General features: G+C 44.3%; 1 protein-coding gene across 21 annotated transcripts in view; it reads right to left on the bottom strand.

Moving 5' to 3' along the window:
- DST (dystonin) overlaps window positions 1–12,474 on the bottom strand; it is an 879,552-nt gene that overhangs the window by 97,038 nt on the left and 770,040 nt on the right. For all 21 annotated transcript variants that reach the window (XM_075340270.1, XM_075340271.1, XM_075340278.1 and 18 more), the window contains 2 exons: window positions 9,256–9,497; window positions 8,954–9,160 (listed from right to left, as the gene is read on the bottom strand). In XM_075340270.1, the coding sequence (XP_075196385.1) occupies window positions 8,954–9,160; window positions 9,256–9,497 (449 nt within the window). The remainder of the gene's footprint in view (window positions 1–8,953; window positions 9,161–9,255; window positions 9,498–12,474) is intronic.

Genomic DNA, 12,474 nt, shown 5'->3' with positions numbered 1-12,474 from the left:
GTTCTGATCACTGCTGTCAGAGGCAGGTCCAGCTGTTTAACACAGTGGACCCCTGCCCTATATGAAGTGTGTGCTACTTCCGTCATGGGGAAAGAAGACTTTAATATGTTCTGGGCTTAAAGGGAATCTGTATGGAGGTTTTTGGAATTTAATCTGAAAGCAGCCTAATGTAGAAGCAGACACCATGATTCCAGTAATGTGTCAGTTACTAAGCTGTGTGCTCTAGTTTCAATACAAGTATTTTATCAGCAGGAAATTACTACAGGACCTGTTGGCAGCTTGCTGACAATGTACAGTTTACACAGGAAGTTGCCAGTCAGGGGAATGGGTGGGGTTATACACAACTAAGCATTGTAAACAATGCTACACCTACAAAAGAAAACAAGAGCTACATCGCTGAAGTAAGGCTTACTGTCCCTACATCGTGCTGCTCTCAGATTACATAGCAAAAACCTGCATACAGATTCCCTTTAAAATATGAACTCAACACTGCTCTTCTGTAAAGTGGATTTACCATATTTTGCGGCGTATAAGATGACTTTTTAACCCCTGAAAATCTTCTCAAAAGTAAGGGTTTGTCTTATAGGGCATATAATTAGGTCATTTATAAGCCCTCTCTGTCTCCAAGACTCTGCCTCTGAGATCTCGCTTCTGAGGATTGCAGTGAAGCGGCGCAGGCGCGAGATCTGAGAGGCACAGCACCATATATACTCGAGTATAAACCGAGTTTTTCAGACCTTTTTTTATGCTGAAAACGCCACCCCTCGGCTTATACTTGGGTAAAGTTCCCACAAAAAAATATTCTCATCTGTCCTCTGTTTCCATGGTGTCCTCAGCTGCTTCTTGCAGACCACAGGCACTTAGACCACTCGGTGATCTCGTCCGGTGCACGGAGCCGCTGCTGCAGGGTGCTATCATGGCTTTACTGCAGTTGAATGCTTTACAGCGGCAGTGAAAAGCATTCAACTGCAGTAAAGCGCTGACAGCAGCGGCTGCCCTCTGTAATGAACACGATCATGGAGGGGTCTATGTGCCTACAGTCTGCAAGAAGCACCCCTTGATAATCACATCCGGTGCATGGAGCCGCCGCTGCTGTCAGTGCTTTACACCAGTTGAATGCTTTGCGGCACTGCTACAGGGCACAAGTATAAGCACAATACTACAGGGCACAAGGATGGGCACAATACTACAGGGCACAAGGATGAGCACAATGCTACAGGGCACAAGGATGAGTACAATGCTACAGGCCACAAGGATGAGCACAATGCTACAGGCACAAGGATGAGCACAATGCTACAGGGCAAAAGGATGAGCACAATGCTACTAGGCACAAGGATGAGCACAATGCTACATGGCACAAGGATGAGCACAATGCTACAGGCACAAGGAAGAGCACAATGCTACAGGGCACAAGGATGAGCACAATGCTACAGGGCACAAGGATGAGCACAATACTACATGGCACAAGGATGAGCACAATGCTACAGGGCACAAGGATGAGCACAATGCTACAGGGCACAAGGATGAGCACAATGCTAAAGGGCACAAGGATGAGCACAATGCTACTAGGCACAAGGATGAGTACAATGCTACAAGCCACAAGGATGAGCACAATGCTACAGGGCACAAGGATGAGCACAATGCTACTAGGCACAAGGATGAGCACAATGCTACTAGGCACAAGGATGAGTACAATGCTACAGGGCACAAGGATGAGCACAATACTACATGGCACAAGGATAAACACAATGCTACAGGGCACAAGGATGAGCACAATGCTACAGGGCACAAGGATGAGCACAATGCTACAGGGCACAAGGATGAGCACAATGCTAAAGGGCACAAGGATGAGCACAATGCTAAAGGGCACAAGGATGAGCACAATGCTACAGGGAACAAGGATGAGCACAATGCTACAGGGCACAAGGATGAGCACAATGCTACAGGGCATAAGGATGAGCACAATGCTAAAGGGCACAAGGATGAGCACAATGCTACAGGGCACAAGGATAAGCACAATGCTACAGGCCACAAGGATGAGCACAATGCTAAAGGGCACAAGGATGAGCACAATGCTACTAGGCACAAGGATGAGTACAATGCTACAGGCCACAAGGATGAGCACAATGCTACAGGCACAAGGATGAGCACAATGCTACAGGGCACAAGGATGACCACAATGCTACTAGGCACAAGGATGAGCACAATGCTACTAGGCACAAGGATGAGTACAATGCTACAGGGCACAAGGATGAGCACAATACTACATGGCACAAGGATAAGCACAATGCTACAGGGCACAAGGATGAGCACAATGCTACAGGGCACAAGGATGAGCACAATGCTACAGGGCACAAGGATGAGCACAATGCTAAAGGGCACAAGGATGAGCACAATGCTAAAGGGCACAAGGATGAGCACAATGCTACAGGGCACAAGGATGAGCACAATGCTACAGGGCACAGGGATGAGCACAATGCTACAGGGCACAAGGATGAGCACAATGCTACAGGGCACAAGGATGAACACAATGCTACAGGGCAAAAGGATGAGCACAATGCTAAAGGGCACAAGGATGAGCACAATGCTACAGGGCACAAGGATGAGCACAATGCTACAGGGCACAAGGATGAGCACAATACTACATGGCACAAGGATGAGCACAATGCTACAGGGCACAAGGATGAGCACAATGCTACAGGGCACAAGGATGAGCACAATGCTAAAGGGCACAAGGATGAGCACAATGCTATTAGGCACAAGGATGAGTACAAGGCTACAGGCCACAAGGATGAGCACAATGCTACAGGGCACAAGGATGAGCACAATGCTACAGGGCACAAGGATGAGCACAATGCTACAGGGCACAAGGATGAGCACAATACTAAAGGGCACAAGGATGAGCACAATGCTAAAGGGCACAAGGATGAGCACAATGCTAAAGGGCACAAGGATGAGCACAATGCTATTAGGCACAAGGATGAGTACAATGCTACAGGCCACAAGGATGAGCACAATGCTACAGGGCACAAGGATGAGCACAATGCTACAGGGCACAAGGATGAGCACAATGCTACAGGGCACAAGGATGAGCACAATGCTACAGGGCACAAGGATGAGCACAATGCTAAAGGGCACAAGGATGAGCACAATGCTACAGGGCACAAGGATAAGCACAATGCTACAGGCCACAAGGATGAGCACAATGCTAAAGGGCACAAGGATGAGCACAATGCTACTAGGCACAAGGATGAGTACAATGCTACAGGCCACAAGGATGAGCACAATGCTACAGGCACAAGGATGAGCACAATGCTACAGGGCACAAGGATGACCACAATGCTACTAGGCACAAGGATGAGCACAATGCTACATGGCACAAGGATGAGCACAATGCTACAGGCACAAGGATGAGCACAATGCTACAGGGCACAAGGATGAGCACAATGCTACAGGGCACAAGGATGAGCACAATACTACATGGCACAAGGATGAGCACAATGCTACAGGGCACAAGGATGAGCACAATGCTACAGGGCACAAGGATGAGCACAATGCTAAAGGGCACAAGGATGAGCACAATGCTACTAGGCACAAGGATGAGTACAATGCTACAGGCCACAAGGATGAGCACAATGCTACAGGGCACAAGGATGAGCACAATGCTACTAGGCACAAGGATGAGCACAATGCTACTAGGCACAAGGATGAGTACAATGCTACAGGGCACAAGGATGAGCACAATACTACATGGCACAAGGATAAACACAATGCTACAGGGCACAAGGATGAGCACAATGCTACAGGGCACAAGGATGAGCACAATGCTACAGGGCACAAGGTTGAGCACAATGCTAAAGGGCACAAGGATGAGCACAATGCTAAAGGGCACAAGGATGAGCACAATGCTACAGGGAACAAGGATGAGCACAATGCTACAGGGCACAAGGATGAGCACAATGCTACAGGGTACAAGGATGAGCACAATGCTACAGGGCACAAGGATGAGCACAATGCTACAGGGCACAAGGATGAGCACAATGCTACAGGGCACAAGGATGAGCACAATGCTAAAGGGCACAAGGATGAGCACAATGCTACAGGGCACAAGGATGAGCACAATGCTACAGGGCACAAGGATGAGCACAATGCTACAGGGCACAAGGATGAGCACAATACTACAGGGCATAAGGATGAGCACAATACTACAGGGCACAAGGATGAGCACAATACTACAGGGCACAAGGATGAGCACAATACTACAAGGATGAGCATTTTACTACAGGGCACACTGATGGGGGACATTACGGCAACATGGGGACATTACAAGATGTTGGCTAAGATTACTATATGATGCTGCTAATTGTAAAACAATATTACACGAAGGTGATAAAATGTAAAAAAAAAAAATCAAAATAAAGCATGAATTTTTTTGTCATTAAAAATGCTTTTTTATATAAAAACTTAACTAAACAAAAAAGTGCAGGTTTGTCATAATAAACAAGCAAAAAATGATCAAAAAAAGTGATCCAAAGGTGTATAGAAAAACCTATGGAATCATAAAACCTATGTCACTTTGTCCTGCAAGGAATGCGTCCCCTCTCAGTTTTTTTTTCTATGTGCGGCCCATACACCCAGCTGAATGAGACCCCTGCTGTAGACCATCCACATGATAAATTGTTACAAGTCCTAATTTATAAGTTGCTAATTAAAAAAATGAAATGTGACAAATAGAGAATAATCATTGGCTTTTCTATTCTTATATGGACACTGAGAATTATCAATTCTAGTTTCTGAATATTACTGTACAAAGACACCAGTAAGTGTGAATCTTCTGCACATAAAGACTCCTTTCACTGTAACATCGGTGACAGCAGAACAAGTACAATCTTGAGGATTCAGAATAAAAGAGATGAAAGTTCTCCTGTGATCTTGGTCCTTGTGGTTAATTTACATCCTCTTGTCCTTCAAGGAGATGTCACTCAGCTTGTATCTCCAGTCAGGGGTGTAATCTGAACCACACTGTGCTGTTTCTTTCCAATTCTTTAAATATTTTTCTTTCTGACTTACATCAAAGCTTACTTTGACAGTTTGATGGATGTAATTCTTATTTTAACCATGCGTGGTATTCTTTGAATTTATAACTAGTTTAACATTGGGTTGAGCTGCAACGTTATTGTAAATAATCTAACAATTATAATAAAGAGAAACTTACAAAGCCACTGCGTCAGCTCTACAGATATGCTTTACTACTGTAGATAATTTCATTTCCCATTAAAAACTGTTCTGAAGTATCTTTTCTTATAACTGTGTTGTGCTGATCCTCTTTTATCCTTTCTAGCATTTTATGAATAAACTGACAGCTGGATGTTACCGACTTGGGGGTGGTCCCTACATACTCTGAAGCCCAACCAGTGCCGATAGGATCTGACACATCCTTTTGCCATATACAACCGTATAAGAGAAGGAGAGTAACACAGAGTTACCGAGAAAAGATGCTCAGGAATTGCAATTTCAAGAAATATGAATGTATTTTACTAAATCAAACATTTTAGAAAGGAATATTAGTTTATTTTCCCTAGATAATAAGTTAGCCCCTATCTATACTATAAGGGACAACTTGATGATTAATGAGCGTTCTAATGTAACAGACATTGAGGGTGTGCACTTCCGTGCCATTCATTGTCTATAGTACTGTGCAAGAGAGGTGAATACAATGCTCATCTTTGCCCATAGACCATGAATGAAGCAGAGGTTCACATGCTTGACTTCTGCTTCATAGAAATGTGGCACGGAAAGCCTCATTCTCTGGATCACTATGGGTTCTAGTGAAAGGCGATATCTTGGGAACTAACTGATGCGTATAGTGAAACTATTTGATTTTGTAGATGAGAAGATATGTAGAATGAATGGCTTTAAGGGGAACCTGACAAAGTTTCATGCTTCCCGAATCACAAGCAACTTGTGTAAAGGCTGCTTTACACCTTACAATTTCTCGTGCGATCGCATTTGCGATCGCACCCGCCCCCATCGTTTGTGCGGCACGGGCAATTTCTTGCCCGTATCGCACAATGCTGTAATCCCCGTCACACGTACTTACCTTCCAAACGACCTCGCTGTGGGCGGCGAACATCCACTTCCTGAAGGAGGAGGGACGTTTGGCGTCACAGCAACGTTACACAGCGGCCGGCCAATAGAAGTGGAGGGGCAGAGATGAGAGGGACGTAAACATCCTGCCGACCTCCTTCCTTCAGCATTGCCGGCGGCCGCAGGTAAACTGTGTTCATCGTTCCCGGGGTGTCACACGGAGGGTTGTGTGCTGCCTCGGGAACATTGAACAACAGGATGTTAAATTTTTTGAAAATGAGCGACATGTCAACGATGAACGAGAAGGCGAGTATTTCTGCTCGTTCATAGCCGTCACACGCTAACATATCACTAACGAGGCTGGATATGCGTCACTTACGACGTGACCTCGCCGACATCTCTTTAGATATATCGTAGCGTGTAAAGCCCGCTTTACTCTTGGGAACTAACTGATATTGAAACTATTTGATTCTGTAGATGAGAGTATATGTAGAATGAATGACCTTAAAGGGAACCAATCACCAGGATTTTCGTATATAACCTAAAGCCAGTGCTATACTGGCACTATCCGGCTGATTCTCTACATACCTTTAGTGGTCAGCTCACATGTATAGATTTTGAAACCCAAGAAAGTAAAGTTTATAAAATCGGCAGCTTCTTGAGTGACAGCAGCTGAGGATCAGATAATATCTGGGGGGTATTGAGAGTTATCCCCTCTCCCTGTTAGAACTATTTGATTCTATATATGAGAGTATATGTAGAATGAATGACCTTAAAAGGAACCTGCCACAGATTCATGCTTCCCGAAACACAAGCAACCAGACTGCGTTATTACAGCAGTGTATATTGTACTCTGAACTGCTGTGTTTGAAAACTCTGGGATCTGGATTTTCACATCTAGGATGACTAGTCTGAAGTAGATCCCCTGGGTCTTCTCTCCGCCCTACTCCCCTACCCTGCCTGGCCGCTACCCATTCTGTGTGTATGTAGAGAATGACCTACCAGACTAGGGGATTGGGCAGAAACCACCTTGGACCATCATCTGACATACGCGGCTGCAATAACCATCCAATGTCCAATTCAGGCTCCATGTGGTTAACGCAGCATGAATATTATAATAGGTTCCCTTTATAGAGTACATGTCAGATGTTTATTAAATAAAACCAAGGATGTAACTATTTAAAAGTACTTTGTCATAACATGTTTGACCTGACTCTGCCTCTTTCATGCCTTATGCTGCTCACTAATTGCTCCCCTGTCCCTTTCTTTCATTCCAGACGAAGGTTCTCTCTGTACTCCGTTAATGCGGAGTATGGATGTATTGTTGGCGGATGTCCCCTTGTAATGCACCTGCTCCCACAAGACAAGCCTTGTGTCTCAGTGACCAGAGCTGCAGCATGGGAACTGAGGAAAGTCAGTAGTTAGGAGGGCTGGCAACCATCACTGGAGAGCAGTCCATCCTCCAATCTTCATTGCACAGTCTTTCAGTATAAAAAAAACACACTCTTAGTAAGAAGGAGGAGAGGTACTTCTAAAGTTCACATAGTAAAATATGGTCTATTCACTGGATTCCATAATGATGGAGGCGGCTTTGCTTTTTGTATTTCTGGATGGAATGACAGTTACACTTTAAGTTTTTAAACTCCCAAAAAAGACTTTTCTAAATATGGACTGTTCTCTGAAAACGGGTGTTTTCCAAATAGGCTGAGCAATAGCATCATATAGTGTAACATACACAAGAACATAAAACACAAAAATTACACACCTTCCCTAATCCCAAATTATTGTTATTAAAAGTCCTATATATCCTACATGTCATGATATCTGTGACTTAAGGGGAGCCTGTCAGGTCTGATGACGATGTTGACCTGCAGATAAATGGATAATGTGAAGGGTAATATAGAGTTATGAAGGTGCCTGGCTGCTGTACTAATAGTGCAGCAGCAGGGAGAAACTGAATTTTATTACCTCCAGGAGCCGCTGGCTATCAGTCATGCAGGAATGCCGGAATCATAAACGCCCTGGCCTACTTGACTGACAACCAGCTCATCAGTGCATCAGTGCAGAGCCAGCTGTGAGTGAAAGTGCCAGGGCAAGCTTACATCCCCCGCTCACAATATAGTAAGCGATGACTGTAATTGCTTTATGCACACCTGTATGACTGAAAGCCGGCAGCTCCTTGGAGGAACAGAGTTAATTTCCTCCCAGTGCTGCATTTTTAGTACAGCGGCTGGGCAGCTCAGAATGCTGATAACCTGCAGATTAACCCTATATCTGCAGATTAATAGCCTTATCCAATCTGACAGGTTTCATTTCAGTAATTTTTTATTTCATTCTTTCAATGCTTATTATAATAAAAAAAATAATTACAATAAGCAGAAATATAAAGAATAAAACAATTATATATCAGCATTATTAAGTCACCTATTTCATACCAGATTTGCTAAACTTACACTATCTAAAGACATGATTTATGAATTATGATGGATTAATCAAAGCAAACAGGTGCAGGATGCTCTTAATCCTATTCCTGTCAATTGAATACTTTGTAAACCTTTGGAAAGTTTAATGGAAGAGGCCTATGAATTTATAAATAGGAGATTAGATGGATGATATATAGTAGTATTCCATAGCTGTTATCTTTCTTACTTCTTTATCTGGGAAGGCATGCTATCTTAGGATGCTCTGTGGACAATGACACCAGATGGTGCTCACAATACACAGATTAGCTATGCCCTGCGTCTAAATATCTCACACATTAGAATTCTTTTCAAGCTCTGCTTTGTGTTATGTGCATATCGAATCATCAGAAACATTATTTTTTAGCATTTTGTTCTAGTCCAAAAAAATCAATAGTTTTCTATACCTGCTGAGATCGTAATCTGGCAGCATCTATCTCTTCTACCATTTGTGTTAGGGTGTCGCTTACTGATCTGTAGCGCTCATTGTCTTCTGTTACCATCCTGTCAAGGCCTCCTCTTGCTCTCCAAGGCACTAACTCCAGCAAAGAGCTACTAACTTCATTCAAGGAGTCCAGCAATGCCTTATTAGACCGGGCCTCTACCTGTAGTTCCTTAAAAAGAATAAAGAACGTACATATTGAATTATCTACCGATGCTGATCTAAGTTTTTCTCTATGATGACAGTACAGTTATAATCACATTGTACCTTCTTTCTTTGCTGTGAAGCATTAATTTCCTCTGGATTTTGGTCTTGTGTTTCATAGCTCTTCAGTTCTAGCTCCACTTTGTCCAGCCACCTACCCAATTGGTTGTGTGATGAATGGAACTGTGTAGCAAGGTTTAAGGCTTGTTCTAACACTTTAGAAACATCGGAACCTAGCTTTGTGATTTCGGAATATCTAGATTTTATTCCATCCAATTTTTCCTGAATAATGACAACTTCATCACCTACATAGAAAAAAAAGAAAACACGTTTTATATCTTACATACCCCAGTGACCCTTCAAAACCATGTCTACAATGTGTAATCCTTTAACTAAAACCAGCCATAAATGTTTTTACCTTTAAGAACAAGGAAAGGGTGCAAGATTGAAGGAGGATTTACAAAAAGTAGATTTTGGGTACTCTCCGTAAAATCTGCTTCTCGTAGTTTTCATTGGGAGACACAGAACCTATGGGATAGTCTGCTGCCACTTGGAGGCTGACCCTACTATTACATCCTAAATGAAAATTGGCTCCTCCCCTGCATATTATACCTCACCTGCTAGCATCAGGCCCGCTCAGTTTTGTGAGAAAGCAGTAGGAGAAGCTAAAAGAATTAAATAATTAAAAAAAAGATAATCTTATTACACCCGAAGAGAAAACTAAAGTAAATGCTAGTGCAACCAAGGGTGGGAGCTGTTTTTCCTAATGAAGACTACGAGAAACACATTTTACGGTGAGTACCCAAAATCCACTTTTCTCATTCATCTCATTGGGTGACACACAAACCATGGAATGTCCTACAGCTGTCCCTTGGGTGGGAATGAAAACCAAATATACTGTTATCACAGAAGTTTCCCATTTCTGCCCAAGCTGCCGCCACGGCAACGGTTGTCTGCAGTATCTTCCTGCCAAGACTTGCATCTGCAAAAGTGAAGGTGCGGAGCCTGTAAAACTTAGAAAGGTATGCCCTTATAAACAAGTAGATGCTCTACATAGCGGCAAAACGTAGGCTTCGTGAAGACCTGCCCAGGAAGTTCTTACAGCTCAAGCAGAGTGCTCCCTAACTCTAAATGGGTGACCTATAAGGCTCAATAATGGCTAAACAAATCAGCGAACAATAGCAGTCCTAGAGACGATGGGACTTTTGCACAGCATACCAGGATGACCCACAACACATCCAAACGGAGCTATGAGAGAAAGCCAGAGCAGCATAGCTCTGACTACGTCAGATCATATACCTCTAAGGGAGGAGAGAGGCAAAAGTACCTAAAGGAAGGGGAGCAAACTCCTTGTTAAAATGAAAAGATGGAGAACTCCACTAAGGCTAAAGTAGGGAGCCGAACACCAGAATATATTGTCCTGGAGAGGAGAAAGTAAAATAACTAAATAGTCAAACTGGAGAAATCTCTTTGGTCGCTGCAAAAAAGGGGGATGACTGATGGGTGGCAGGGCCCTATAGAGGTCTCTCAAATCCTAGGGATTAATACGGTGGCTAGGAGTCTTCCTTGCCCAAATGGGCATTCCTCACCCCTGGACTACAAGATAAATTCTGTTGGACCAGGATAGCCAAGGCAGGAACTTGGCTCTCGGGGGTCTATCCTAGTTCATCTACAAATGCAAAAAAAAATAAGGATATTGCCATACGAGCACCACCTCTAGTCTCCTTCCTAAGAAACGTGCTAAATTTAAATGGCAGAAAAGTGACCTTCAAGGCCCCAAGGTCCCTAATCCTAGTCAGACAGAACCAATCCAAAAGGCCAAGAGTCTATCAAACTGCAGACCTGGTGGTCCTGCCACTACACTAAATGATCAAAAAAAAAAACAAACATAGAAAAGGACAACCCTGGGAGAGGTCTGACAGTATACTATGGATGGTGCCCGATGAGAGGGAGTTCTAGGCTCACACTGCAGAATACTAAGTGAACCCGGTAATCAAAATATCCAATCCAAGCAGGTAAAGGTGAATGGTGACCTAATACAGAAACACCCAAGGTTCCTCTAAAATGTGGTAGAGGCCAGATTTCTGCCCTGACCTATCCCCTACTGAGGGAAACTTTAGTCTAAGAAGCAGGCCCTCTGAGGCGCAAGATCTGCAAACACCTTGAACTTCAATCTTCTGAAGAACTTGTATTAACAATTAAATGAGATGGAACTGGCCAAAGCTCTGTAGGAGGTGACAAGAATTACGATAAGTTGGACACAGGGACAGCATAAAGGATGAAACTAACTAATGAACTAGCTACCTAAAGGGGGGCCTCAATAGCCATTCAATGATCTAAAAAGTACTGCCCTCCACATGAGCATCAATCTTAGGTGTATTCTGATCAGTGGTCTCCTATCAGCTGAAGAAGCCTCAAAGACTGTGAGCCATCTGCATCTCTTAAGCTGGTGTCACACTAAACGACAGCGACAACGACGTCGCTGTTACGTCACCATTTTCGGTGACGTAACAGCGACCTTGTAAGTCGCTGTTATGATCGCTGCTTAGCTGTCAAACACAGCAGAAGCAGCGATCATAAGGTCGCTGTGCTACATGTTCAGAGAGCAGGGAGCCGCGCTTAGCGCTGGCTCCTTGCTCTCCTGCAGCACACATCGGGTTAATTAACCCGATGTGTGCTGCAGCTACATGTCACAGTGCAGAGAGCAGGGAGCCGCGCACACTGCTTAGCGCTGGCTCCTTGCTCTCCTTGCTACAGTATACATCAGGTTAATTACCCGATGCATACTGCAGCCACATGTCACAGTGCAGGAGCCGGCACTGGCAGCAAGAGCGGAGGCTGGTAACCAGCGTAAACATCGGGTAACCAGGGAAAGGTCTTCCCTTGGTTACCCGATGTTTACGCTGGTTACAGCTTACCGCAGCTGCCAGTGCCGGCTCCTGATCGCTTCATTTCGTCGCTCTCTCGCTGTCACACACAGCGATGTGTGTGTCACAGCGGGAGAGTGACGACCAAAAAATGAAGCTGGACATTCAGCAACGACCGGCGACCTCACAGCAGGGGCCAGGTCGTTGCTGGATGTCACACACAGCGACAGCGACGGGACGTCGCTGCAACGTCACAGAAAATGGTGACGTAGCAGCGACGTCGTTGTCGTCGTCGTTATGTGTGACACCAGCTTTACTGTCAAGCAATAAAGGCTTGCCGGATAAGACAGTAACCAAGGGCATTAGAATTAGAGAAAATATTGCAACTAAAGCCTGGACTCATCAATCAGAAGGG

The sequence above is a fragment of the Anomaloglossus baeobatrachus genome, chromosome 3 (genome assembly GCF_048569485.1).
Source record: "Anomaloglossus baeobatrachus isolate aAnoBae1 chromosome 3, aAnoBae1.hap1, whole genome shotgun sequence".
NCBI lineage: Eukaryota > Metazoa > Chordata > Amphibia > Anura > Aromobatidae > Anomaloglossus > Anomaloglossus baeobatrachus.
Note: the sequence above shows the minus strand (reverse complement) of the source record. Positions and strands in the feature narration are given on the sequence as shown.